Raw genomic sequence first — 26,783 nt, 5'->3', positions numbered from 1 at the left:
TTATTTCATACTTTCCGACAAAGAGCACGTAGTTACAGCTTCTTTCTTTCTTTTTAATTTTAATTTTGGTCAAATATTTTATCCAATCTGAGTGTGATACAATGTTTCTTATGTAAAAAAAAAATTCGAGTCGAAATCTTCGGCATAAGTGATTGAAAATATATTGTATTAGATATTCATTACAGCAAATCAAAAGATGTAAAATGCTTTATTTGGAGGAAAACATATGTTAAATCTTCTCTGAATATATGCACAAACTTTTGTTATCATTATAATTCAGAGTTAATGTCCACAATAAATACATTAACGATCCTTATTGTAGCAATCAACTTTAAAAAAACTAGCATGGCATGAGTCCATAGTGTATATGTCTGTCTTTGACAGATGTGATACGATCAGGGTTAACAAAAAAACCCCTAGGTCCCACTTACAGCTTGGTCCAACTTAACGTCTGCACAGATCGTTCTGGAAATGTTATTTCTGTGTAAGAATTTAAAAACGAGCAGCAACACACTCTTAAGGTAGTTATGTATTCGTGTATTTAATTTCCTGCAATTTTCAATGACAAACGTGTTTCCTTTAAGGCACTGCTAGTGAAATTAATGTGCCAGCACCTCGTTTAAAGCACATTTATATTCTTTGTTATTATGTAGGAAATCAATTTCCCTGTGATTTATCAAGAAATTCATTTAACCTTCTTGTTTCATTACTGCATGGTTACCAAGAAGCACACAATCCCGAGAAACATTGTCCATGCACGGACAGGGAAAGCTTTCGTAGTGTATCCGAGGTTTTACTCCAGGTCACTGCAGGCAAACAAAGGCCTCATACAAATATTTATAGAGATCTTATCAACCAGCCATGCTCAGTTCTTCTAATTATTGACGTCCACCGGATTCCCTTTTTTTCTCTTGGTCTATTTAAACCACAAGAAGATCATATTTTGTTTGGAAATCCGAAGATATATATTCTGTGACCCCCTGAGAGAAGCAATCCGTTGAACTGTTACTATTTAAATGATATCTGCTTCAAAATAGCTGTGACTGTCACGCCACGGTAAGTCTTAAGCAATTGGGAATTGATAGTTCATCTGATTTAACCTATTTGGATGTGTCTTTCTGTATTGATTTTATTCAAATGATCAATAGAATTCAAGGATTACTTTTTATCCAGTTATTGGTAAGTCAAATTTCATCGCCATATTACATCTAGTCAATCTAAAGAACCCATATATGTATGCGTCATAAATTTTAATTCGTTTTCAGCTAGGAACTCATATTTGTAAAGACCCAAACGTATATGTTAAGAGGGTGATATATATTTGATAAATCGGGCTGAATTTTCAAACATACATTTTACTGTCCAATTTTCTAAGGTCTGGACGTTATCTAGAACAAATTCTCACGAATCTTTTTGCTTGCCAAAATTATAGATAAAGAGGTAACGTTTTTAGCAAAGTAAATATTTCTCCTATTGATTCAAAAAAATCTTTCAAAGGTAACACTTTATTAAAACTCAAAAGCGATCTAATCGTCTTACATAAGAGAGTATTTAGTTAGAGCTTTAGTCTTCGATCAGTGTAAAAGAATCAATGACTGGCCAGAACTGTTTTAATTAGTTTTTTCTATCCATTCGCAGTCCTGTGGGTAACTTATGAGAGATGTATAAAACCGTCACATCTACGGCAAAGCGGGCACCGGATCTTAACCTGCCCTCCCTGAAGACTCATGCCCGGAGCAACATTCAAAAGACTCTCCAAGAAATTGAAGGATACGTTTCAAAAGAGGAACTAGAGGCGGCCAAACTGGAATACGTGGGGCTGGTGCAAGCTGAGCAGCTTCTTAAAGAACGGTATCCACAACTGGTGAGTCCATTTACATTTAATATAGTGTCTGTTTGCGAGTTTAATTTGTGTAGATTCAGTACATAAACAATGGTGAAATGATCAATTTTGATTCAATCACTTATTTATATATCATTGAAATATGAGTGTGCTTCTGCATGCACATTGGGCAAATGACGAATTTGGTTGTATATATATCATTCAGTGGTACAAAACTGATCAGTCGGTTTATAAACACCCACTGAGAACCACAATTGACTTTCCATTTTTTTAATTACATATATATTGACGCGTCAAAGTGAAAACTTTAAAAGCTTAAACACCAATTCCCTTACCAAACATTTATAGCAAGGCCCGAAAATGAATTAAACCTTGCACGCGAAGTCCCGTTCTCGTTGTTTTCCTTTATACTATATGAACATATTTACTCGAGATGTATGATAAACTTTAAATCAATTCTACTTTATTTTAGATTTTAACCATGCCGCTTTTAACCACTTATAGAATTTGACATTTAATCACTCTCTTGAATGACCAGTGCATTAATGATCGGGAAATTCTGTTGACAGAAAACTCTAGTGTTTCAAGCTTAAACAGCTTGCTTGAATTCGAATACAAGTTCCTTCGATTTTTCAGATAATAAAGTTTGCCTTATATATTCAAAACATACGAAGCTCTATTTTTGCAATCACTTTATTTCTGGAGTGAAATAAATAAAACTTTGTAAACAATGTGTATTTTATGATTTTTTAGATAGTTACACATAATTGGTTTCTTGAGGATTTGTAAAACTTGCATGTCATTGGCATAACCCGGTTTCAAATGAGTCTACACCTAAATGTGTTAATGTATTTAAGAGTTTTCAAACCAGAAATTTGATTTAATATTCCAAAAAGATTTGAATACAAGTGACAAAACCTTTCATACAGCAGGAAATTACCTGCCTATGGTTTGCAATAGATTGCACTTTATTTTTTGTGCGTGCTTTTGAAACTGCACTTTAAAGCTTTTATTGTGCTACTGATAAAATCACGTTTTAAAACCTCAAAATAACTCTCTCTGTTTTGTTATTTAAGTACCAAGATGTTTTGATATCTGGAATTGTGGAAACGCAGAAAAGCGCCCGCCATGGTCCGGAAACCGGCGCAAAAAGCAGACTGAAGGAAGTATTGATGGTGGCATGCCGGGAGCCGAGCATCAATAAATACACTTCCGGAACATCTCTGTACGAATATAATTCATTGAAACGCTCTGAGAAAATGCTGATGGGTATGCAGAATAAGGCGGTTAGTATGCATGTAGCTATTACTTCAGCTTACTTCGTCCTTATTCGTCTGACAGCTAATTATGATCTATGAAAAAATTCTGATTTTGACTCACAGTATTATGAATGAATCAGTGTTCAATATATGGATAGCCTTCAATATGATAGAAGATTTACCATTGAATTGAAAGAAATGAATGAGTTTGGACTATATTTCTAAATTATGGACGTATCGTCACACCATCTTTACGCACCATATTTAAATATAAAGAAAACATTTTTTTCTTAATTTTTTATATTATAATAATTATGCTGAATACAGAACTTACTTACATCGAAACAATTGTAATACCGATACCTGCTCCCTTTTACCAGGAGTTACCACAAAGGTATCAGCCCAAGAGGATGACCATCATGGAAGTATCCCCCCGCGGTAAGCACAGTAAGAAGACGTCCCGTGGGGACTCCACCCAGAGGTCGGTGGCCGGGTCCTCCATCAGCGAGTTTGAAGACGTACTGAGGACGGTGGAATTCCAGCAGTCCAAGATAGACCAGCTCACCAAACGGTATTGTTTGATCCATTTGGTTTATAATTTACCCTTTATTTTGAATCAGAGGGAAAAAACCCATTGTATATGGATAGAACCATTTTAACAAGTCCTTGGACTTTCAGTAGGACGTTATTATCTATTTCTTGCATCCAAATAGGTTAAAAATGGCGCTGGTTTCAAGTGAAATGCGTATATGTAGTCTTAGCTCAAAGGTCAGACAAATCTTGATGATTTTAAAGAGCCATTGCTGAGTGGCCAGCAATGAAATAAACAGGCCTACGTCAAATTGCTGTTTGACACAACTGTTCGAAATGTACATAAAATCCAAGCTCTTGTTAAAACGGTTCTAGGATGAAAGTACTCAAGTTAGAATGTTATGAATTGCAGAATTCAGAGTGTAAATACACCGTTATGTTGTATTTTTGGGATGTTAACGTTATGTTACAAAAATATAAATTTACTTCGCACCAGTCCTACCGGTATTAAAATCAACCTTCTCCATTCACTTTCATTGTTGCGACAATCAAAATGAAAAGAACATGTGAAGCTTTGATTTTCCTTTTGTAGACTCGGTGGCGGACCAGAGGAAGACGATACAACACTCAGTAGGGCACTTAAAATCACCAAGCGATTCAAAGACTTCCGGGACAAGGAGTACGCAGGCGCGTACCATGAGATGAGCCTATGGAACCAAGGCAAAGACACTGAAATCATGTATAACCTCATGCGGATAATACGGGTAAATCACTGGTCCATATTTTAAACAATTTCTTGTCATATCTAGTACATATAAAACTTTCTTATTATACTTCAGTGAAATTTATATCAAATAATAAAGCAATATATTAAAAGTGAATGCCATTGAATGTAGGTCACTAAATGACAATTTTGACATTAGGTCGCAGCTTATTGATTGGACCATTTCAGAATGATTTATTTAACGTATTGAATTCATACACTGAATTGTAAGATTTAGAGCCAATCTTCTATAAAAATGTACTTGACTTTCAGTACGCCTATTCTTACTGCCAGACGGCTGCATACGGGCAACTCTTGGACTTAACCACAACCTCAGCAGTGCCACTACTGCAGCCCATTAAACTTCCGTATCTGGTAAAACATAAATACATTCTTAATTTTTGTCTTCATGCGCACAATTTACTTATCACTGTATTTTTCATTTCTGTTTAAGTTTGAACATCTTAAAAATTACGAACAGTTTAAAACTTAATGTTTTGATGAATGAAAAATTGCCACAGTAACTATGACAACTTATTCCTGGTCAATGGATATGAGAATGATTTATGTTACAGGAAAATTCGCCAACACGAGAGCAACGATTAATGCTATCATCAAAGGGAATGAAATACGTCAAGGGATTGCGGCAAGAAGTGGCTACCATGTCTGTACCTCAACTTTGCAAGGTAGACAACTCGTTATACATGTATCTCAATTACAAAAGTCAGAGTTTTCTTTCCTTAGCTCGGTCTTACTTGTGACCAATGCTTCTCTCCTTGTAGAAATTTAAAGAAACAACAATAGAGAGAGATTTCCGATGGGATCATACAAAGCTTCCCATTGTTCTTAGTGACTACATCGACAAATGTATAGAGATTTTGTGGTTAATGTGTGTACAAGACCCACCAATGGCGCTTACTTGGCCGTCAGAGGGAGACAGAGTTGACACGGATAAATACGAGTTTTACTCTGATAGCGGCAGATATGTGTCCATGTGTGTCTGGCCTGCAGTTCTGTTACAAGACCGAGGAAAGGTTTTATGTAAAGGATCCATTATTGCAGCGAAAAGATGAAATATCTATAGATTATCTATTAACTAGGAATGTATATTTATAAATGTTATTATCATTAATATTTATAATGTAGACTCGCACGTGTACGCACCTAACAACCTTTTATCTGGTTCTGAATCTACATGTATGACACAGACTGTGATACCGTGTACTAGATTCTTCCCCATGTTGCAAGTAGCATAATATGTAAAGTAGGTGGTGTGTATTTTCATCATTTGTTATGATTGTTGGCCTTTTTGTTAATTCTTGAAATAAATTCAGTATAATGGAAAAGTTATATTTTTGTTTTTCTTGCATAAACATTTCGTTACATTCAGTCCTTTCACTCAGATTATACTAGGATAAACGATATAATTGCATTACCGAAGTTAGACAACTCTATTATACAAATTCTGCCAAACGAGAATTTCCCTCTGTGCATTTTACGCATTTATTTTTATCTAATTTGAGTATAAATTCAAAAGCTATTAGGTTCATTGAATTTTCTTTAATAAAAAAAATAATGAATTGAAAAATAGTTAACATAATACGTCATGCGGATTGATCATACATTTTTCGCATAATCCATTGAGACGTTAACAAGATATTGATACGAAGGACAAGGAGAAGAAAATATATCCCATGAAATACTGAATACACGCACATCTTGAATTTTCTACTCATTAAAGAATTATCTAATAACCTATCCTTGCATGACAAATTAGATAAACAATATTCAGATGTCATACTACTGACTTATATCGTGCGAATTTTTTGTTTTGTTTCTTTTTGCAACGCACATCGGTATGTTTACTGATGTGTATAAAGTAAATAAACGCGTGAGATTAATTACAATCGAAAGGATCATTGGAATTCACCTAAAGAACAGGACATTCTTGGACAATTTGTGAAAATGATTGCGAATTTCAAAAGACTAGTATAGCTTTAAAGTGAGGGAAACTCAAAAGGGGGAGTTATTGGTTAGTCTTGGATCAAATTTAATTTGATTTTTCACATCTGCTATTTATCTGTACACAAATATTGAACTGTGTACAAGTCTTTATGGTGCTAATCTCCAATGGATCAAGGCAATCAGGTCCATTTAAATGCACAGCGTGGAATCACAGACAAGAATTCCTAATCAAGCCACGGCATATATCAATTAAATCAATGATCAGAAACAATGTTACCATACCTGGAAAGATTCCGTCGACAGGTAACTTAATACCTGTCTGCTTTGTACAGACAGGAATATAAGACCATTGCAGGTCAGGTCGGGATTTAAGACGAATAAGGTAAGATTTGACCTCTTGACGCTCTACTATTTGTTAGCAAACAATACACAAGTTCTGTACATAAACAAATTAATGATTTACAAAATACGGAAAGCAATAGCAAATATGTATATGTACATATTCTGTACATAATGATTATCTTATCCTTCATTTAACGTTCATACAGACGACAAAAGTTGTAAAGATAGGATAAAAAATAAAATGATGTAAAAGATGGCCAAACCCGAACGGGCCCTACAAGAGGTTGTGGGGATTGTGGCTCACAAGAAGTATCACCTGTTGAGCAGGGAAAAGATTCAAAATGCCAGAACGGAGCTAAATTATCTCCTGAAAGGAGTAATTGGAGCTGGAGCTGATAATGTAAGTCAGTCTCTCTCTCTCTCTCTCTCTCTCTCTCTCTCTCTCTCTCTCTCTCATAATTATTTAGATTGAAGGTTCCAACCGAGATTGGTCTTGTTGCTGGAAGTAAACAAACCTTTAGGTCTCCGGTGACAAATGTCATTGGATTACCTGAATAGAGATTGCTGTACTTTTAAACATGCAAATATATGATGGTTTAAATCGCCAAAGGCTTATTGAAATTACATGTACAACAGACATAAAGATGTGAATATATAAAAAGATGTTTTGAATTATGTAATTTACATGTTTTGAATAATATAATAATGAATCTGATGTGAGGTATTTATTTCACAGTATAAATACATGGCCAAATTTGACTGATCCAAGTTCAAAGAAAATTGACATTGGTTAATTGTGATTACGACGAGCTATAAACATCTCAATGTTTCTGTAGGTGGAGTCGCTGAGAGCTGCTCTGGACGCGGCAGAAAGCAAGGACTGGGACAAGCTGGACCGGGTATTAGTGGACGCCCAGATCGACTACACCACTCTGATGAGGGCCCTGGGCAAGGGCTACAGACAGACTCCCGTAAGTCCAGTTACGATCTAAAGAATAGGCTTTCCAATTCTAAAGTAATCCCTAAATAATCAAGATCGGTAGTTGAGAATAACAGGTCAACTTTTGTAGTTTACGTTTGTACACGTTAATATACACAAACAATGGTGAATTTTAAAGCAACATGGGTAATCCCATGGCTTAATGCTTAAAAGCATTGCACATGTCTTGAGGTGATATAGGACATCTCTCGATATTAATATGGATAAAAGTGCATTATAACTGAAATACTTTCACCGGTTCAGAATTTGAATCAAATTTTAAAACCAAAAATTAGCTTTTAAAAATATTTGGAGAGGTAAAAATTGTAAAAGCCCAAGAGGGAACCCTCTTTCCAACTGCACTACGCTGTTAGGTAACAATAATGGAAAAAAAACCTTATATGATTACACTTTATTTTGTTGCTTATTTCGAAAAACAGGTCACAACATGGAAGTGTCCCATTCCACCTTAAAGTAGATATTGTATTGGAACCCTAACTGTGAACAATAATTCCATATTTATAAGTTTCCGTTTGGTTTATGTCTATACTTTTAGAGAACCGTCGAAAGTAAGAGGTTCGCTGGAATTCACGATTTGCGGGATGTTCCAAGAGATCTTAACAGTCTGTCCAGAGCTTCCAAGATGTTCGTGATCGCTGAAAAAACAGAGGTAGATGACCTTCTGGAGGGGATACCCGAGAGGTTTGTGGACGAGGACGAGAAGGAAGAGCTGGAACAGCCGGAGACTGCCCGCCAGACGGACCAGTCCAAACTCATAGAGCAGCAGCAGAAGGAGATGATGAGCTCAAGACCAGGTAGCATGCCGTGAATTTCTACAAGAAAATTCGGATTAAAATTTTCATGCAGACAGCTACAACTTTCAACCCCTCCTTAATCCTTAACTTTCCCTTGTCACACGTACATTTTGTACATTGTAACAAAGATACCTTGTGCTACATATGCATGACCTTCTTCAATTATACCTGTATTTATTCCTGTATCTGTCACATTAGATAAGAAAAGCAAACATGTTTTACGATAAAATAAATAAATTAGTAAGTAAAGTAATTAAAACTTTTGAATACATTTGACGCGTATGCATATACTTTCTTGATACTGCCATATGTATATTGTTATTCACATATGGATTACATGTTAAATTCCAAATATGAATGATCAGTCATTAGGTTCTATAACTCAATAAAATATTACGTACACTTAACATAGATTGAGTAAAGTGGCAGGAGAAAAGCTGACGGAGAACCACCCAATGACAGTTGACCTTAGCGACACAAACAGACCCACAAACCTGGCTGACCGGTTCTCCGAGCTCTACGACAACGAGTGGACCAAGGCCCTAGACGACCTGAATAAAGTCAAAGAGGAGCACGAGGACGGAAATATCAAACTCCTCGCCGACATCTTGGAGGTATAGTCAAAATCTTTGGAAGCCTGGGTCAATCGCCAACCACCGACAAAGACATTATTTACTCTATTTACAAACTAGGGTACAAATCAATAAAACTGATAAATAAACAAAAACAATTATGTGACAAGCAAAGTGAATTTTATCATTGTAGCTTAGAAACACGCACATGCATTTACACGCGTCTCTACATATTAGTTGAATGAAAATGCATTCAATCCTTTCTTAATCGAGGTAAAGGGAGACATTACTTGGCATCTGGGTATAAAAGTATTTGTTTCCAGACTAATAATAACACAAAATTACAGATGCGAAGTTTTACTGGGTTTTTATATTTCATAAAAAAAGTACTCTGTATGTTTGTATATTTTCTATGCACGCCAATCATTTTGCATTAAACCGAATGTTCCAAAATGTTTCGAGACATTTTAGTTCAAAAATAAACTCTCAGCTGATGTATTAATTTGACTGATGTGATGAGTTGAAATCTTGGAGACTTTCTCCATTCATGGGCGACTTTCGAGTCTTGTACATTGTAATTAGAAAGTTGATCCGTTTACAGGTAACTTACTTTTCTAACAGGCGACTTTTCAGTACTGTAGTTTAGATACTTGCTCCCTTTTCAGGCGTCTTTCTAGTACTATAACTAAAGATATTTCTTTTACAGGCGACTTCCAGTACAGTTATAAAGACTTTTTTTTATTTACAGGCGACTTTCAAGTGCTGTAATTAGAGAATTGCTTCTTTTACAGGCGACTTTTCAGTACTGTAAAAAACTGTCAATGGACCAGTTCCAAGATTTGTGGGAGAAGACAATATTCCCAATGAAGTCAGTACCAGAGTGGGTGTGTATCTAAATCATTTTGATTAAATATCCAAAAGGTATAAATCTTAAAATCTTTGACGCGGGCCTGTCTGTTCCTTGACAACCCTTGAATAAAATTCAGAGGGAAAAATTCAATATTAAAACATGATATACAGGTGAATAAACTAAACAATAAGATTTTTGTCATCATGAGTTGTATTGAAATCGTGTGATAAAAGAAGCCATCTAATCAGATGTTTAAAGGTGTGTCACTCTAAGTTACATAACTTTACGTTGTCTATTTGTCTGTTTTAAGCTTCATGTGTCGAAAGCATTGCAGAAGGAAGCCTCGAAGGGGTTGAAGGCTTTTAGAAAAGATCATGGTGTGTTGAGCGTCCCTTCAATACAAATGGTGAGAATTAATGGAATCAAAATGTCACCGCAGTGAAAATATCTGAAGGCACATTTCCTTATTGCAAACTTGACATAATGTTTGACTCCATTTATGAAAATACTTCATGCAAATGTTTTTGTGTTTTTACGTTTGGTTTTGTTACAAGTAAATAATACGTTATTTTATTCATGATTGTACATCTTCACGTTTTAAATAATACTTTTTCTCTTGATTTTTGTCGATATCTCTTTTTTACAGATATTCACAAGAAAACATCTGGCCATTATGATTGACCGAGACTTGCACTCGGACAGTTTGATAAAATATGCTAATAAGTGCATAGAGTTATGCTGGCTCTTCAACATCCAGGATCCGCCCCTGTGTTTGTTGTGGGCCCGCGAGGGACAGAGGGTGTCCGAGCATTTAAGACTTTACACTGTTCAGGGAAAAACAGTCTCGTTCAATGTGTGGCCGTCATTGCTTCTACATGAGGGCGGTCCGTTGTTGAAGAGAGGCGTTGTTCAACCATATAGCAATTAAAACTCGTGTGAAACTATAACATATATAACATAACTATCTCATAGAGAATCTGTCATGACAACCATATTTCATATTTGTGCCAAAATTGATCATATATCGTTATTTATAAATGTGTTATATTATTATCATTGTATTATTACAATGTATTTGCATGTGTATGTAGTTTTGCAAATGTGTTTGTCAATATACATGATTATAATGTGACATGCTACATGTAAAACGACGCATGTAAAATAACAGGTACTACATATATATTGTTTCTTTTTATAAAAATAAAGGTTCAAATATTTTAATCTCATGGTGTCTGTTTATCCATTCAATGCATGAATGACCTAAATGTTTGCGCTCTAACCGTCAGATTATTCAAGTCAAATGTTATCTTTGTAAAACACTATCACTACCCCGTTATGCGGAGGTGGTGCAGATTAAAGTATGCACACTGCTGATAATATATCTTTTTTTTGGAATTGTGACATTTTACATGATATGTTGGAACTTAAAGGGTGAACAGAAAAAAATCCTGACGTCGTCGAAGTATTTTAAAATATTTCGTTCTGACAGGAAGTAATAATACCCAGAAATTCCTGGTTAGATTGTAAAACGCAAGTCAAATCAAAGAGAGTCTCTAGGAGGGAAGTTAATTTACGATAATTGGGCGCGGTCAAGACGAGAGTACTAACCGATCACCTTTTGCCAGAGACAAAAAGACAACTGAAGTTTTCAAGGCAAGTACATTGTATTCTTCTCTTCTTGTGCAATGGGCAAGACAGTTGCGTGCAAAACACCGTAATAGATAGATTATGCAAAGGGACTGTGTGTGAATATATTATAGATATGAAAGATAGGGAAAAGTCGTAAGATTTAATGAAGACGCATCACATAATTTATAATAAGATATTAATATGTGCCAGGAATGCTTTAGTCGATCGTCAAGCTATTTTCACCACGGAAACAATGTAGTGCTAATTACTTCACGTGACGGTCCGACAATTAATACAATAGGAGATAGCCCAGGTAAAAACTGAATTTCTGCTTAAGATGTTAGATATGTATCTACAGGCTTGAAGCGATATTTTCAACTGTCAATGCTAGTTATAAGTAAAACACATCTTTATCAATAGGTCAGCGATCTTCAACGTGGACGCCAGTTAGAGGTGTAAAAATCAGTATACCTGTCAGGTGAGAACAGAAAAGGTTTTGAATTTATTACGATTTACAACCTGCTGGATTTACATTTGTGAGTGCAAATAGACGTTGTGTATAAAATGTCCTTTAGTTGATGTTATGGTCTTTTTAGAGACGACCTAGGACAGAGTTATATATACACCGAGGACTATACGAGGACAGACGACAGACAATGATAAGACGTGAGCAGACGACATATGATAAAGGTAAAGATTAATATTGAAGTACATGTATTGTCTATGACTCTGTCTCATTGGTGCTGATCATCTAGCAATTCAATATGACAGTTTCACTAATTGGAATTTTATGCATATATCCTTTTAGAAATTAAGCCTGCAAATGTTTTTTTCTCGGTCATATGGAAGGTCGTCTTCTTTTGAATGTTATGCAAAAGAAAAATCCCAACTGTGCCAAATGAATTAAATCCCTATCAAGTTACGTAGAAAAATTGCAGAATTATTATTTTCAATAGCTCTTCCATATCAATGCCATTGTATTTAACTATAACGTAATGTTTGATCTTGTCGCTGAGTTTTCTGCTCAGATATTATTACATTCATACACTGCATGTATCATTCTAATTTGCCGTTCCACTTACATGTATCGTGTACAACCCTTCAAGCTATCATGTAAAAAATCAAGACGCATGTTTATTCACGTGTCTAACCATTTATACATCATATCAACTTGCTTTTGATGGTTAGGTAAAAAATTAGTATTATTATCAGGGACTTGCATACATCAGTTTATCGATCCCCTTGATAGCAGGTAGAGTTTCATCAATTGTATAAATAAATTGTAGACTCATTTGTATCTTGTATAACATAGCGAGAAGAAAGAAATCGTCTGTGAACTTACATTTGCTATTAACAGTACATGTATATTCAATTCCAGATTAAATAGTGACAAGGAAAAGAGGTGAAAATTTTAATGGAGGGGCGTTGTGCTATCTCGGATCTAAGTGATCCAATCAGACCTCAAAAAGTGTCGGAGATGTTCAACGAATTGTACGACAACCAGTGGACGGAAGCCTTTGAATGGCTGGTCTCTCAGGCCAAGACGGCAGACGATCGGAGCGACCGAGTCGTCACAAAACAGCTGCTGGACATTTTGATGGTACAGTGTATATGACATCATGTACTATCTGTATCTGTACCTGTATAGAATTGTCCTCTATAACTCTTAATGAGTTCATTAATTGTGTTATATTCCATACTTTTCTATTTTGTAAAAAAAAAAGCAAACAAACGAGACATACTTTTATTCGAATTTGTAAATCCTGGTGAATAATAATGTAATATTTGAAATAACATATTCAATTTCGTTAATGTTTCGATCTCTATTGTTTGTTTCCGTGTAAAGGATTGCCACAAGTATTGCAGTCGAGAAGCAGAAGCACAGAGGAAAAGCATCATGGCTGCCTTAACATTCGACTCTGGAAATCAGGTTTAACTCTCTCTCTCTCTCTCTCTCTCTCTCTCTCTCTCTCTCTCTCTCATATTATTAGAACTTCGTAACATGAATAATCTGGTTAATTACAGGTAGACCAAGCCACGATGCTGGCACAAGACACAAGAAGAAAACTCAGTGATTTTATCAAAAGCGTGGCCCCAGAATTAGTGTCATTCCTAAAGCGTGTAAGTATATCACACATATTATACATGAAGGTTAAGATCATTAATCCCTCCATCGGAAAAAATAACCTAAATATTCTATAGAATCCTCACAATAGTCGCTCTGCATTAAACAGTGCATTGGGATTTTAAAACGTTGACATCAATTGAAACACATAACCGTTGTTGTATAGATATGTTATCTCATGTTCCACATGTATTGTGATTTGCAGAAATATTCTTCAAAGGTGGTTAATACGGCCTTCAGAAATTACCAGGACCGATGTCTCGAATGTTGTTGGTATGCCTGCATCCAGACACCTCCCCTCCATCTTAGTACAGATTTCACATTGTTTGACGATGATTGTCACAGAGGGTATCAGACTCCCGGAGATTTGGTCGATTATGTCGTCTGGCCTGCAATATATATAGAACGTAACGGGGCTTTGTTGAGCAAAGCTGTCGTTGAAAGTTGCAATGAAAAGAAAAGTGCTCAAGACGAAAATGCAGTCACAGTAGATAAAATGTCGTTACCTAAGCAAGAGCTTAATAATAACACTTCTGCTGCTCCATCTTTGTCATCAGAGAATGATGTTGAAAGAAAACACGTGGCTAGAATTCAGATTGGTTCCAACGGTTCCGGGACCGAACCCACAGTAACAATATCTAACAACGCTTCAAGCTCAAACTCAACATACGGACGGCAATTCAGTTTAACAGCAGAAGACTTGGAAAGTAAAAAGTCCGAGTTAAGAGAAACAAAGACTTTTGAAGCTAAACCTGAAAGCAGACAAGAAAAGAAAGAACTGGCAAACTTGCTTGATAGAAGTCTATCTAGCCAAGAACCGATGTTACAAAGGACACCTTCTGCTGTCTTAGACGTTTCTGCCGAGGAACTAGAGGATAGAAAATCAACATTGAAAGAAACCAAGACCCCGGATACTAGGCAGCAACCAAAAGAAATCGGCTCATTCAACTTTGGTTAATTATGTTCTTTAGATACTTTATCTGTAGAGTGTTTATGGTTCAATAACATCATTGATGTAAACTGCATATTGAACACATACATTATTATTAACGTGATTGAACATTGTACATTGTGACATACTGGAACAATTTCGAACAAATGTACCGGAAGTCGTCAAAAGCTACAAACTTTAAGATTAAACGAATTTGATGAACGAAAACTCTTAACTATATATTGGTTTTTTATACGCAACTCGAATTGGATATTAAAGAAGATGGGGGAATAAGATAGCGCAAATGCCCATTTAGTTTAGTCGTAAAATACAAATTTAAATTCTAATTTTCTCCCAACTTAATATACTTGATAATGTTATAATACAAGTTTACAGATTGGGAAGCACAATTTATAACTATATTTAGTTTTGAATATCTTTTATTATAATATATAACAAACGAGAAGAAAAAATTAAATTCTAAAGTTTTGGTGGTATCAAACCCACAACCATAAAACCCGAGCTCTATTATGTTACCTTATGTCTGTTGCTCTAACAGCTGAGCCATTTCAGTCACAACAAGCCATATACGACTTCAACTACGAATGTATGGACTTGTATCATTTTTCTAAAACGTTCAATTGTTGGTATACAATACAACATTTTTCAAAGTAAAGTGGGTCATCTCTCCACGTTTTCTTTGATTGAAATCGGTTTAATTTCCTTTAAATCGTATATAAACTATAGACCAACTCTATAAAAGAAAAGGCTTTAATTGTCAAAGTTCTAAAAATGAAAATGTGGTAGTTGTGAATAAGCAGGTGACCTGGGGTCATAGTTGAGCGTAAGTTTTATCCTTCTGCGTTTTGATACGCACACGCCAGTTAAAATCAACATATTCCAAATATTTTACATATTTAAGGTTATAAATCGATGATTTGATTTATATACATTGTTTTCAATAATTAAGAAAAAAAAAATATGAGATTTGTTGATATTTTGATTTTATAGCGTCTTATCTATTCTAAATAGGCAATTTGCACGCCTTATTTACCCATTTTCTTATTTTGGTTGATTATATAAAATATAAATGTTGACATATTAACACATTACAAATAGTTTTTTTTAGTATACGGCAGGTGCACGTGTCACCTTTGTTTATCTGATTCAATATTCACGGCTTTTAAATAAAAAGAGACAGTTTATCAAAATGCAAAATAAAAAAAAATCATATTGCAGAATTAATTGACAATTTAAGAAATAATAACAAAGTTTTGTAAGTTATCTTTTTAATTTATAAATAAAATTTGCATCTTTTTGACCAGTTGAAATCACGTGAGTATTGCTGAGTGCTGGTTATGAAATTCCTTTAATTATCACATATTCATTTGAATACTGTTATAGAGCTACACATTTCATGCTTAAATGTTCATTTGTGATCAGCGATAAAGAAGGTCCGTTATACAAGCATAATTATTCTTTTGTGATAGTTTTACCATCATTATATCATAAGGGGAAAACTAAAGGCGGAGAATAATATTATAATCAACTATATTTATGTTTACATGTACCGCAGTAATTTTGTTTTCATTATATAAACTAAAAAAAAAAATATGATTTGAGATACTAGTAATTTATTAATAATTGAATATTTTGTAAAAGATCACCAACTCTATTGTGAACATAGGGGTTTCGTACAAAGAAAAATTAATCTAGAAAGACAAGTGGGCAGTTTCTTATAGTTATATAATCTAAAATACTTTAGATCTAACAGCCTGACATTATATTGTCCCTTATGAATATACTTAAACAATAAAATGCTTTCTTTGTTGATTCATTCGGGATATGAATGTAGCGACATCGCAGACAAAATACATGTATAACCTGCGTTATAGCGGGTTATGTAAATTTTTTATGCATTGATCGCTACCTTTATAACCCGAATGAATCATCAAATTAAAGAAAGCATTTTATTGTTTATAATAACATCTTTCTTTTAGCTAATTGATAAATTGATTATGAAAAGTAAGTAAAATTCACTTAATTACTGTCAATGTACGTAAGTACGTTAGCTAAAAGAAACAGCCAAAACCGTCTCCTGAGAGTGTGAGACTTTGAGTCTGACATCGTCATGATTATTTCGTGCAATCCCTGATTTTTTCTAGGTCGCTGTAGGTTTGGACAAATCAATAAACAGGGTCTAAAACTAACAGATACATTGCTATTTAGACCCTCAAGTTAAAATGTTTTCTTCTAAAATAATTGTACAACATTAAAACATGTACCTGTTCATTCTCCGTGCATTGCCAATTTAATATCGGGCTCGATATACACTAAACTCGACAAAACAGAGAACTGAGAAGTAAATAAATAAAAAAACAAATACCAGTTTATTTTAGACGCTGATTGCGGAAGGCCTACAACTTATACAGGTCGCTTACAGTAAAATTTGCAAAGATGTCCAAGTCAAGAACTGGTAACGATACAGTGAGTAAAGCATGAATATTTTATATCAATGTGTAAATAACCGTTAACGTTATTAACATTAGTATTACTAATGTAACTATTCATATTGGAAAAAAACAAAACAAAACAAAACAAAAAACCAACAACCGTGTGCAAAATATATTTTGCAATTTACATGTTTATAAGTCCTTTTATATAGAAGTCCAAGCACACAATGCTTCACACAAACAATATTTCCAAAGCTAAATTCAGTTTTACCTACTCTGTAAAATGCACTTTCAGTTTGAGACTTATACTGGTAAATAATGGATTGAAATGCCTTTTTACGCTCTCATCACTCGCAGATGCTATTCAAGAAATTCATTCCTTGCATTTTAAACAATTTTACAGCTTTAAAAAATCAAAATACAAAACAGCTAGCCTCTTACACCTAGCATGAAATTATGAACTGCCATTGATAATTGTTGGTATATTTATCTAAAAATACTACATATTTGAAGCTTGCATCAATCTTCCCAAAGGATTATTGGTATAAGTTTCATACAGTAATATTAATTTTTTTGCACTATAAAACTTTGCTTAAATCATCATATTAATTGACATAAAAGCATGTACTTGTAAGCCTCTAAGTTTGAATGAGCGGTAACAGTTCCTTTGATATAACCATTTTTTTTTTTTGAAACCTCATGTTAATTTTGTAAATTGGACTGTTTTTAAAATTAATTCATTATATGTATGTATGAACTAAATAAACCTTTTTTTTTTTTTAGGATTTTCCACGACATGATCATTCATTCACTAATAACTGAATAAAAATAATATTTCCTCATAATTAAGACGAAATGCCTTTGGCAGACCAGATTAACTTTGAAAATACTGCCTTTTTTCCTTAGTATAATAAACTACTAAAACTGCCAACTTATAGCATGTTTTAAAACAGTATTTAAAAAGATAGTTGTTGAAAATTCAAGCTTCATATGGTACATATGTACTAGTATATTTGTCTAACATTGTACCATTTTAAGTATCTTTTTGTATGAAATTCATATGAAATTTACATAGAGTTAAAAATCTTACATGTTCATATTCAATATTTTTCAGGGAACCTGCAGGGAAATGGAAGAAAAATCTCCAACTTTGGAAGAAAAATTGGGAAAATATAAAACTGAAAATGAAAAGTTAAAAAATGAAAAACAGAGTTTGTTATCAAGGTAAGGATGAATTCTGTCACAGACTCACAGTGGTAGATTTTGTTTTATAATTAATTCATATAAGTCACTTTTTAAATAGTACATGTTTTCATTTGGTGTAATCTATTATCAAAGGATTCACTTTTTTAATACATGTACATTTTAGATTAAGTCAATTTATTAATACATTTAGATTATATGTAAGTCACTTTATTAATACATTTTAGATTAAGTCAACTTGCTGGGGTTCAAATGACAGAGAATAACCCTAATGTAACAGATCTGAGTGACATTAATCGTCCCATCAACCTTGGCGAAGATTTCTCTGAGATATATGACAATGAGTATACAGATGTTCTTGTGTATTTAAAAAGAAAATCTGATGATGTTAAAAACATGCAAGACAAGTTGCTGAAAACAGCAGAGGTAAGTTTCAGTTAAAATGATTTGTAGCATATTCCATGAATCAATCAGGCAATATTTTGATTTTCACCTGAATTACTTTTTTTTTTTTTTCTTATTTTTAGATTTGCCACAAGTTCTGTGAAGACTTTGAAAAGAAGCAGTTTAAAGAGATACTGGGAGTCTTTCACTTACCAGTGAGATATTTTTTTCTTTCCTTTATAATGGATCTACCTTAAAATACTTCATGTGCATATGTTGACAGTATTAATTTTTTCAGGATGATCGACAGTCACTACCTAAAGGTGTTATCAAACATGTGAAAGATTTAAGGACTTCACTTCTTCATAAAACAGAAGGCGATCTTGAAAAGGTGAGAAATAAATCACAATTGAAACTTACAACAAAATCAACTTGATTTTATAAGTAGAGTTTTGGTCAGTTAGTCTGCCATTAAACATGTACATACATGTATGCATGTTCAGTTTTTTCTCTCTGCTTTCAGTTCAGTTAAAACTGTGTTTGTGTATTAATGCAAGACATTAGTGATCAAAGGCTGAATAGTACTTAATGAAAGAAAAAAATAAGTAATGTTATTGTAACTGAAAATGAACTATCTCTTCATTACACTTTCCTTTTTAAGATGCACTGTACATGTATTGACAGTTCAGTCATTGATGGAGATTCACATAATTATGAAATGTAATACACTGTACTAGTTTAATACTGTTAATTCCTTATTTTATGCGTGTACTTAATTCTGCGATTCCGCCGTTATGTATCAAATCACGAGAATATAAAACCGCGATCACCAATTTTTGTTATTATGTCCTAATATTCAAAACTTTCTGAAAAATAAAGGCAAAATTTTAAACTCTGCAAGCATTGCTTCTCGCAATTTTATGCGGAAACTAATTCCTCATGTTTAATTAGGAGTCTACAGTATTGGTATAACCAGTATAGGGAATATTTTCAAACAGTTTATGGTTTGTAGATCTAATCATTTCAAAATACATGAGCATGTATTTGTTTATAAGTAATTGCACTATTGCCTATAAACTGGAAAGGCTGTATAACAAACAAATAATTTTTAGAATTTCTGTAGAGTTTTTCAAAACAAAAATTTCACATCCTTCATTACAATCATTATAGATTCTCTTTTAACAAAATTATGTAGAAATCAATAAATGTGATAATTAAATAGTTAATAAAATTTAAAACGATAATTCAAACAATGTATTTTTTTTTTACAGAAATTTTATAATATTATCAGTACATCAATTTACAATGTTTTTCAATATGGCAATTACTATATTTTCAATTTTATTTTTTTTTTCATTTAGGAATTTTTCCAGAATTTGACACCACATCAAATGCAGAATTCCTTAGTGACCTGTGATGATGACAGTGTGAAGAAATACATAAGCAAGTGCCTGTCGTTCTTCTGGAGGGCCTGTATCCAAACACCACCACTGTATTTCGACTTCAATGTAAAACCAGGCACACCTTTTGATAATGCAGTACACAGGAAATGCACAGTGAATGGACCAATGGTTACATACACGGTATGGCCTGTGGCTTATTTACATGAAAAAGGTCCTCTTCTTGTGAAAGGCGTGGTGCAGTGTGAAAAGCAGGAAAAGACACCAGTGGAAGGTGTAAAGCCAAAAGAATCTAAAGATGGTGTGAATTTACATACAGGGCAGACATCTTCACCTGGGAAAGCTGTTCAGGTGACTTATATTAATACATGTAGTAGAGGCGCAGAGCCAACAAAAGAAAAAAATGCAGAGAAAAGTCTAGCATCAAAACCTGAATCTACGTCTAGAGAGAAGAAATGACAACAATCTCGTGATCAGCAGTGATACATTGATTTGTAGCAGATTTAAGAGATGTGGAGTTACATTTAGGCCAAAAAAAAAATTGCATGATTCTTTTAAAATTCGAATATTTTCAAATTTTGATGATCTCAAATGAAATTTTGACTACAATTGTATTGGATCTTATGATAAAATACATACTACATGTAGGTATGACATTTGTATACTGAATGAGTCAAACTTACAACAATATTGTCTCTGAAAAAACAACAAGCTACATGTATATCTAAGAATGAATCTGTCCTAGTGATGTTTCAGGCAGATTGTTTTGTTATATACAGGGACACAGAATCCACTCAATCTGATGTACTTTGGTTTACATGATTTAGCCTATCAGTTGATTATTTTAGAGAAGTAAAAAAATACATGTTTCATATTATGATACATGTAATTACACACTTTTGTGATATCCAACTGATATACATACCGATGTGATTTCTTTTGTGGTGTATGTCTTATTTATGAAATATTTATTGAAACATTTTATGAAAGTCTATTTATTTAAATGTATGCTGCTTAAAAATCTTTTATCAGTGTACGGTTCATTTGTGAATGTTTTATGCTTCTTTTAAATATTTCTAGAGTATAATTGAAATTTCTTGATAGCTTTTACAAAGTAAAGGCAAATGTTTACGATTAGCGCAGCGGAAAGCTAAGGGTCTTTGCCAAGATGCGAGGTTTTTGGTGCTACTTTTAACAATTTTGGTTAGATAAAAGAATGTATGAATGCATGTTCATGATTTAGCAAATAGCCAAAGTTTTTAAAAGTGAGAAAGGTTTTAATAGTGACGATTTGCACTCCAGACTTGCTTTTGTCAAATATTTCAAAAACTCTGCATGTAAATGATTATGGAATGATAAGGCAGCAATAGTCCAATAGTATTGTATTTTGTTTTAGAGTGATTGTTTTATGTGAAAGAGTTGAACAAATAAAGTCGTAACTATGTGCTTGCTATAATTTAATGTTTCTGTTTTTATTTGTAAGAAATTAGTTAAATTCTAACCATAGCCATGAGCGGGTAAATCTAGTATAAATTTGAAACTGAACACTTAAATTGTTTTGATACAGTTATAAGTCAACTCTGAAAAAGAGTGATACCAGCTTAGTTTAACTACAATCAAAACAAACTGATTACAGATGTACATGTAAGATGATGTTGGAATAGACAAGAAAAGAGAAAATATTTTTCGATTTATATTTTAATCACATAAAACATTCATTGATACTCTGGACGCCTTGTTTGTTAAATGAGAATCTACTGAAAAAAATGAAACAAAAACGTAAGGCCTTTGTTTTTGCATCCATCAATGTATATATATATATTTTTTTTTTTATTTTTTTTCAAAATTCAATATTTTTTTTCCCCTCAATGTATATGGTGCAGTTGTAGAGATAAAATATTCCAATTGTTAAATCGCTGATCAAATACTTCCAGTTATCAAAAGCTAACGATGGAATTGATGAATACAATCAAAACAGTCAGCCATAAACATTCTAAAATGCACGAAAACACCAAAGTCATTAAAACTGTACATGTTAAACTACATGTACGTATTCCGGATATTTTATCTAAACAGGAACCACAACTCCTCTGGTTAGCAGTGGGCCGCCATGTTGAAGGAACACAGCTGGCCACACGGGTTGTTTGACTATCTCCCCTTTCCTTGAGTAAAACGTGTAGTAATTTGTGTTGACGCTTTCCCCATCATTCGCCCACGTTATCACCATTGGAGGCTCCTGTATGCACATTAACCAAATTATTTCCATGCATTTATCAATAAAATTAAGCACGGCTGCTGGCAAAAGGTCCAGGTCCCATTTGAATATATGCCTCACAACCTGGTCTTTGAAGTCCTGTAAATAGAGTGTTATATCATTAAAAAATCGAGATAAAGGTACATGCAAATGATGCATTGTAATGACGTTTATGTAGTTTGACATAATGAATCCCATAATAATATTTATCGTCTATAGTGAATTAACGCTTACTAAGCAAAGCTCTGGAACAGATACTCCAGCGTTAACTTTCCTAAAATCCTTTGCGCATCTCACAGCGCATGACGACATCAGTAGCTGCTGTCCATCGGGAAGATTCTCGACATCATTGGAATCCTTGAAAAAATAATAAAAACGCGGGTAAAGAATATCTTATTACATGTATTTGTTCAGTATAGAAAAAGGATTAAGTCAAGTTTACTAATAATATACCTTATACTGTCGTTTTGGATGAATCAGAGGACCATATAAAACCTTTTCTAACATCTGTAGTTGCTCTTTCGCAGTTGTTTCGCAATAGTCGTAAATGTACTGGAATGGAATCAAATTCTTTTTGTCAAATAAAGGAAACTAATAAATTGATTGTATAACCGCGTACTAGTAAAACTGTTCAAAAACACATGCTTTTATGATAATTATATCATTCATTTATACTGATACCCGGACAATCCTAAGTAGATGGAAGATTGCATCCATTTCTCCCCATCGAAGCGTCATTGTCAGTGCGTCAAACGCGTCGTTCCATTCTTCTTCATATACGATGGCAAAGCGTTCTGCAAGACGCGTTGGCCGACCTTCATCATCAGAATTGGTAATATAAGTGGTTTCTTCCGTTGGCTTGATGTTTAAGGTATGCGTCAACCTATTGATTATTTCATTTGAATATTGTACATTAAGATGTCACAAATTATATATATATATACTTGTGATTAAGTTAACAAAATTTGGGAAAAGGTAAGTAGGGTGACTCTTGTTTCCTTACCTTGACGTCAGCTCTGCGATTTTTGATCTCTGAAATTCTATTGTACTTTTCAGTTTCAAATAATCATCAAACAACACCATTGTCCACTCCCCGTCTTTCAGTTTATCGGGGGATTTAGACCTAGGATTGTCCGAATTCCTAAATCTTTCCTCCTCAGGATTCGTTTCCGAGTAGGATTGTTTGTCTTTCTTCAATTTCCTCTTGTCTTTCTCGGGAGTGGTTTTCGGAGATTTCTTTGATTTTCTCCCTTTGTCCTGATATGGAAGAAAAGTTCCATTAATCATATACATGTAATTCAATTTAGAGTGTGAATTCATTTAAAAAAATGTTAATTATATTACTTAAATATACGTTATTGTTGTAATGCATCTGAGTTTGTTTTCGCCATCAAGATGCGTTACGAGTGTCTGCATTTGATTGTCATTTGTTCATGTAACTGTAGTAAACATAAAAACAAAGAATTTCGTGCTAGCACCTGCTCTTCAATCTGATGCTTCTCCAGCACCTCCTGGGACCTTTTGAGGGACACCATCTCGTTGAGTGCCGCTGGGATCTTGTAGCTGAGGGGTGTTTCCTGTGCGTTCTGGATGATATGATAGAGTACTCCAGTGAGGTAGTCCATAGGGTGAGTCGGATCACTGTTCTCCATACGACTTCTCTTCAGAGCTATGTACTGCAGTGTAAACATTATAATTTCATGCATCACCCAAGATTGGATTAAGGAAGGAGTCTTCTCGTTATCAAACATACTTCTTATAATAAGAAATTCATGAAATTTTGACACGGATCATATTACCAAATGATTCTATCAGTTTAATCAAATTTGACCTTTTTGTTTTCGCATAAAGGTCAGGTCAAGGTCACTACCTTTTTCCTCAACGTAAAGGATGATAAAAATAAGTGTAGCTCTTTGCAGTTATGCAGACATTTGTTTAAGATTTGAAAATTCTATTCTTCAATGAAATGATAGAATATCAGAATATCCATCATCTTATACTACTATATTGAAATAAATATTTATATTAAAATTGATATTGCTTAGCCCGCGTTTCCTCTAAAAAAATGTTAATTTTGAAGAAATTTTGATTATTTTTTTATGCTTCCAATAATAAAATATTTCTTATTTTTATGTATTATGAAAGCTTTATATAAAAATAGAAATTGACAGAAAAGCTAATTTATTGACCATTTAATAAAAAAAACTGATTTTAGTGATTTTTTCACAAAAATCAATGCAGAGAATGGGCGCTTTAAAAAGCTTATAAAAATGTAATTTAATAGTCAAATCATATTCTAAAAACATATTCTGAAACCCAAGTATCATATCATTAGTTCACATTAGTAAAAAAAAAAATCCAGTATTGATGTTATTGGTTTTAAAATGCTAAAACAGACTCATTAATCTGCAGCAATTCTGAATTGCAAAACATGTGATATTTTCCTACACCAATGTTCCGCCAAAAATATAGTCCTTGTTAAATTCTAAACATTGATTACTTTTTCTGTGCCAAGTTGTATGATATTAAAAAAGAAAGAAAAATATACTATTTTAATACTCTTTCATCTTGATTTAATGAACAATTAATCAAATTTACGTTTGACAAGTCGAAAACCAGAAAAGACTCCTTCCTTATAAACACACTCTGGTTTCCTCTTTCACGTGACCACTAGAAATCACCATTTGGAAATTCATTTACTTAAATAACAACCTTTTGAACCTACTAAAATGATCTCTTGATCTAATGTAAGACCACCGTGAAAGATTACAATGTACAAATGTTACAACTTTTGTAAAAAGATTCGATAGTCTGTAATGATATTGCCGCTTGGAATATACGCAAAGCCACTAGCTAGCTAATTCGACCATCAGATGGCACACGAAAAATGCGCGTGTCAAGAGGTTGGGATTTAATTATTATTGATAGGCACGAACCATGCCGATTTTTATCAATTAAAGTAGGATTCGGAAATTTGTAATTTCACGCACACGTAACTACAAACAGGTTTATCATTTAATATTTACCATTTTTGATAACTATTTCCTTCAAAATTACTAACATGAAAGAAATACTAGTAATGAAAAATGATTATAAATTGGTGATATAACGCCATAAAACCCACCATTTAACACGACAACTTTCATGTAAGATACAAAAAAGTTTATATACAAACCTTGCCGGGATAGAGGTCTTTCAACAAATGTTCACATCTCAACAATTCGAGGTACTCAGCTTCGGCGACATCGATGTCTACCTTCGATACAAGTCGGCGCATCCCTTGCAAAATGTCCGTTATATTTTCTCGCCAGTGTTGCTCGTACTTCAATGGATGCAGACTAGAGTAAGTAGCAACTATAGCTGGTACTCGTTTTGGTGCTTCCATGATGCTACTAGTATGGCTGGACACCACAGTCTTAGGAGAAGGCAATTGTTGTTGAGTCCGATTTATAACATTGCTTTACACTGTTGAGTTAGAGCAGAAATGTACCCCGGAACAGCACTGACGAATGTTTGAAGGCAAGGTCAACTGAGTTTCCGCTGGAACCGATATGGAACAATAGTATGTGGGATGGCCTTTAATTGTTTATTTATTTACGATGGGTTTAAATTTTAGATAATGAAACAATTGAAACACAGACAGGACTTGACAATGCAAAAGAATTTGATGTTGAACACAATACATGTTTGGTCCATTTTGGTGTAGTGTTTAAAAGTCTGTAAAGAGATTTACACAATGGTATTCATTAGCAAAACAACCTTTTTATTCATTTAAAATGTCTCATCAGAGAATTGATTATGAGATAATTAGGGCAAATGTTTATCTTGTTATGGGAGATGAAAAAGGAAGGGGGTCCTAACTTGCCCAAATCCATCTGATGTGTCCATTTTGAAGGATTTTATAAAATTCTAAGTAAATTAAAAAATTAACGATGACTTTGTATATTGATTTTCTAACACAATTACATGTATTTTTTTAAATAGAAAATTGTTTATTCCAACTTTGTCTATATTCACTCTCTTTGTTAAAGTAGAAAAATAAAACTTTTTAATTTGGAAGTATCCTAATTTTCGGGCATAACTTTAGCAGTTTGATTAAAACCAAACCATATCAAAGGATAAAAGGCACAATAATGGGATATAAACAGTGCGACATTTAAGTCCGGACATGACAAAGTCCGGGCTTTTAGCTACCATTTCCATTGGACATAGCTTACTTTTGTTTATATATCTTGGTGGGACATTTTCCTTTGATCCTATCATGTCAGCATGAATGTACACATTGCTCTAGTTTTCTTGTAATTGTCTCTCAAATATCAAAATCCCATGGGATTTTGGTGGGATTTTTCATCCCATCTCAAACCCCACTAAAATCCCATGGGAGAAAAAAATCTTTGTGGGATATAAACTCCCGTGGGATTTTTTCTCCCATCATTGGTGTTTATAGGATAAATAATCCTCTAAAAGGCTTTTATAGGATTTAAA

At 33.7% G+C, this 26,783-nt stretch overlaps 6 protein-coding genes across 13 annotated transcripts in view; 4 read left to right on the top strand and 2 right to left on the bottom strand.

Annotated features, from left to right (window-relative positions):
• The first annotated feature begins 603 nt into the window (after positions 1–603).
• Positions 604–5,746, top strand: LOC105328037 (uncharacterized). 3 transcript variants are annotated; one of them, XM_011428762.4, is made up of 8 exons: positions 604–1,056; positions 1,639–1,864; positions 2,920–3,129; positions 3,483–3,673; positions 4,226–4,397; positions 4,670–4,771; positions 4,972–5,082; positions 5,179–5,746. In XM_011428762.4, exons 2-8 carry the CDS (start codon positions 1,661–1,663, stop codon positions 5,467–5,469), a joined length of 1,281 nt encoding a protein of 426 aa, XP_011427064.3. In that variant the 5' UTR covers positions 604–1,056; positions 1,639–1,660; the 3' UTR covers positions 5,470–5,746. The 3 variants fall into 3 exon arrangements, with proteins under 3 accessions (XP_011427064.3, XP_011427062.3, XP_065931156.1); XM_011428760.4 differs by having other exon boundaries at positions 1,039–1,179; XM_066075084.1 differs by lacking the exon at positions 604–1,056 and adding an exon at positions 1,303–1,440.
• Positions 5,747–6,555: 809 nt separating this feature from the next.
• On the top strand, positions 6,556–9,050 carry LOC105328038 (uncharacterized). The gene is made up of 5 exons (XM_011428763.4): positions 6,556–6,743; positions 6,910–7,103; positions 7,540–7,674; positions 8,239–8,497; positions 8,910–9,050. The coding sequence occupies exons 2-5, from the start codon at positions 6,957–6,959 to the stop codon at positions 8,912–8,914; spliced, it is 546 nt and encodes a 181-aa protein (XP_011427065.3). The 5' UTR covers positions 6,556–6,743; positions 6,910–6,956; the 3' UTR covers positions 8,915–9,050.
• A 2,192-nt stretch (positions 9,051–11,242) lies between these two features.
• Positions 11,243–16,163, top strand: LOC105328039 (uncharacterized). 5 transcript variants are annotated; one of them, XM_034447985.2, is made up of 7 exons: positions 11,244–11,572; positions 11,969–12,026; positions 12,145–12,238; positions 12,927–13,148; positions 13,395–13,478; positions 13,574–13,669; positions 13,879–16,162. In XM_034447985.2, the coding sequence occupies exons 4-7, from the start codon at positions 12,963–12,965 to the stop codon at positions 14,629–14,631; spliced, it is 1,119 nt and encodes a 372-aa protein (XP_034303876.2). In that variant the 5' UTR covers positions 11,244–11,572; positions 11,969–12,026; positions 12,145–12,238; positions 12,927–12,962; the 3' UTR covers positions 14,632–16,162. The 5 variants fall into 5 exon arrangements, with proteins under 5 accessions (XP_034303879.2, XP_019922704.3, XP_034303876.2 ...); XM_011428766.4 differs by lacking the exon at positions 11,244–11,572 and adding an exon at positions 11,615–11,861; XM_034447988.2 differs by lacking the exon at positions 12,145–12,238 and having other exon boundaries at positions 11,243–11,572; positions 13,879–16,163.
• A 766-nt stretch (positions 16,164–16,929) lies between these two features.
• LOC105328040 (uncharacterized) lies at positions 16,930–21,505 on the top strand. 2 transcript variants are annotated; one of them, XM_034447984.2, is made up of 7 exons: positions 16,948–17,091; positions 17,353–17,368; positions 18,172–18,281; positions 18,488–18,686; positions 18,788–18,859; positions 18,943–19,035; positions 20,006–21,505. In XM_034447984.2, the coding sequence occupies exons 3-7, from the start codon at positions 18,187–18,189 to the stop codon at positions 20,501–20,503; spliced, it is 957 nt and encodes a 318-aa protein (XP_034303875.2). In that variant the 5' UTR covers positions 16,948–17,091; positions 17,353–17,368; positions 18,172–18,186; the 3' UTR covers positions 20,504–21,505. The 2 variants fall into 2 exon arrangements, with proteins under 2 accessions (XP_034303874.2, XP_034303875.2); XM_034447983.2 differs by lacking the exon at positions 17,353–17,368 and having other exon boundaries at positions 16,930–17,091.
• Positions 21,506–21,724: 219 nt separating this feature from the next.
• Positions 21,725–25,703, bottom strand: LOC105328041 (uncharacterized). Its single transcript, XM_011428769.4, has 7 exons — positions 25,474–25,703; positions 23,777–23,974; positions 23,302–23,555; positions 22,980–23,181; positions 22,752–22,850; positions 22,533–22,655; positions 21,725–22,397 (listed from the first exon to the last, which is right to left on the bottom strand). Exons 1-7 carry the CDS (start codon positions 25,681–25,683, stop codon positions 22,113–22,115), a joined length of 1,371 nt encoding a protein of 456 aa, XP_011427071.3. The 5' UTR covers positions 25,684–25,703; the 3' UTR covers positions 21,725–22,112.
• LOC105328042 (uncharacterized) overlaps positions 25,703–26,783 on the bottom strand; it is a 30,638-nt gene continuing 29,557 nt past the window's right edge. Inside the window, exon 18 of the transcript XR_010710773.1 lies at positions 25,703–25,838. The gene's annotated coding sequence lies outside the window, so the exon portion shown is untranslated. The remainder of the gene's footprint in view (positions 25,839–26,783) is intronic.

The sequence above is a fragment of the Magallana gigas genome, chromosome 2, assembly GCF_963853765.1.
Source record: "Magallana gigas chromosome 2, xbMagGiga1.1, whole genome shotgun sequence".
Lineage (NCBI taxonomy): Eukaryota > Metazoa > Mollusca > Bivalvia > Ostreida > Ostreidae > Magallana > Magallana gigas.
This window is presented reverse-complemented; position numbering and strand designations above follow the sequence as displayed.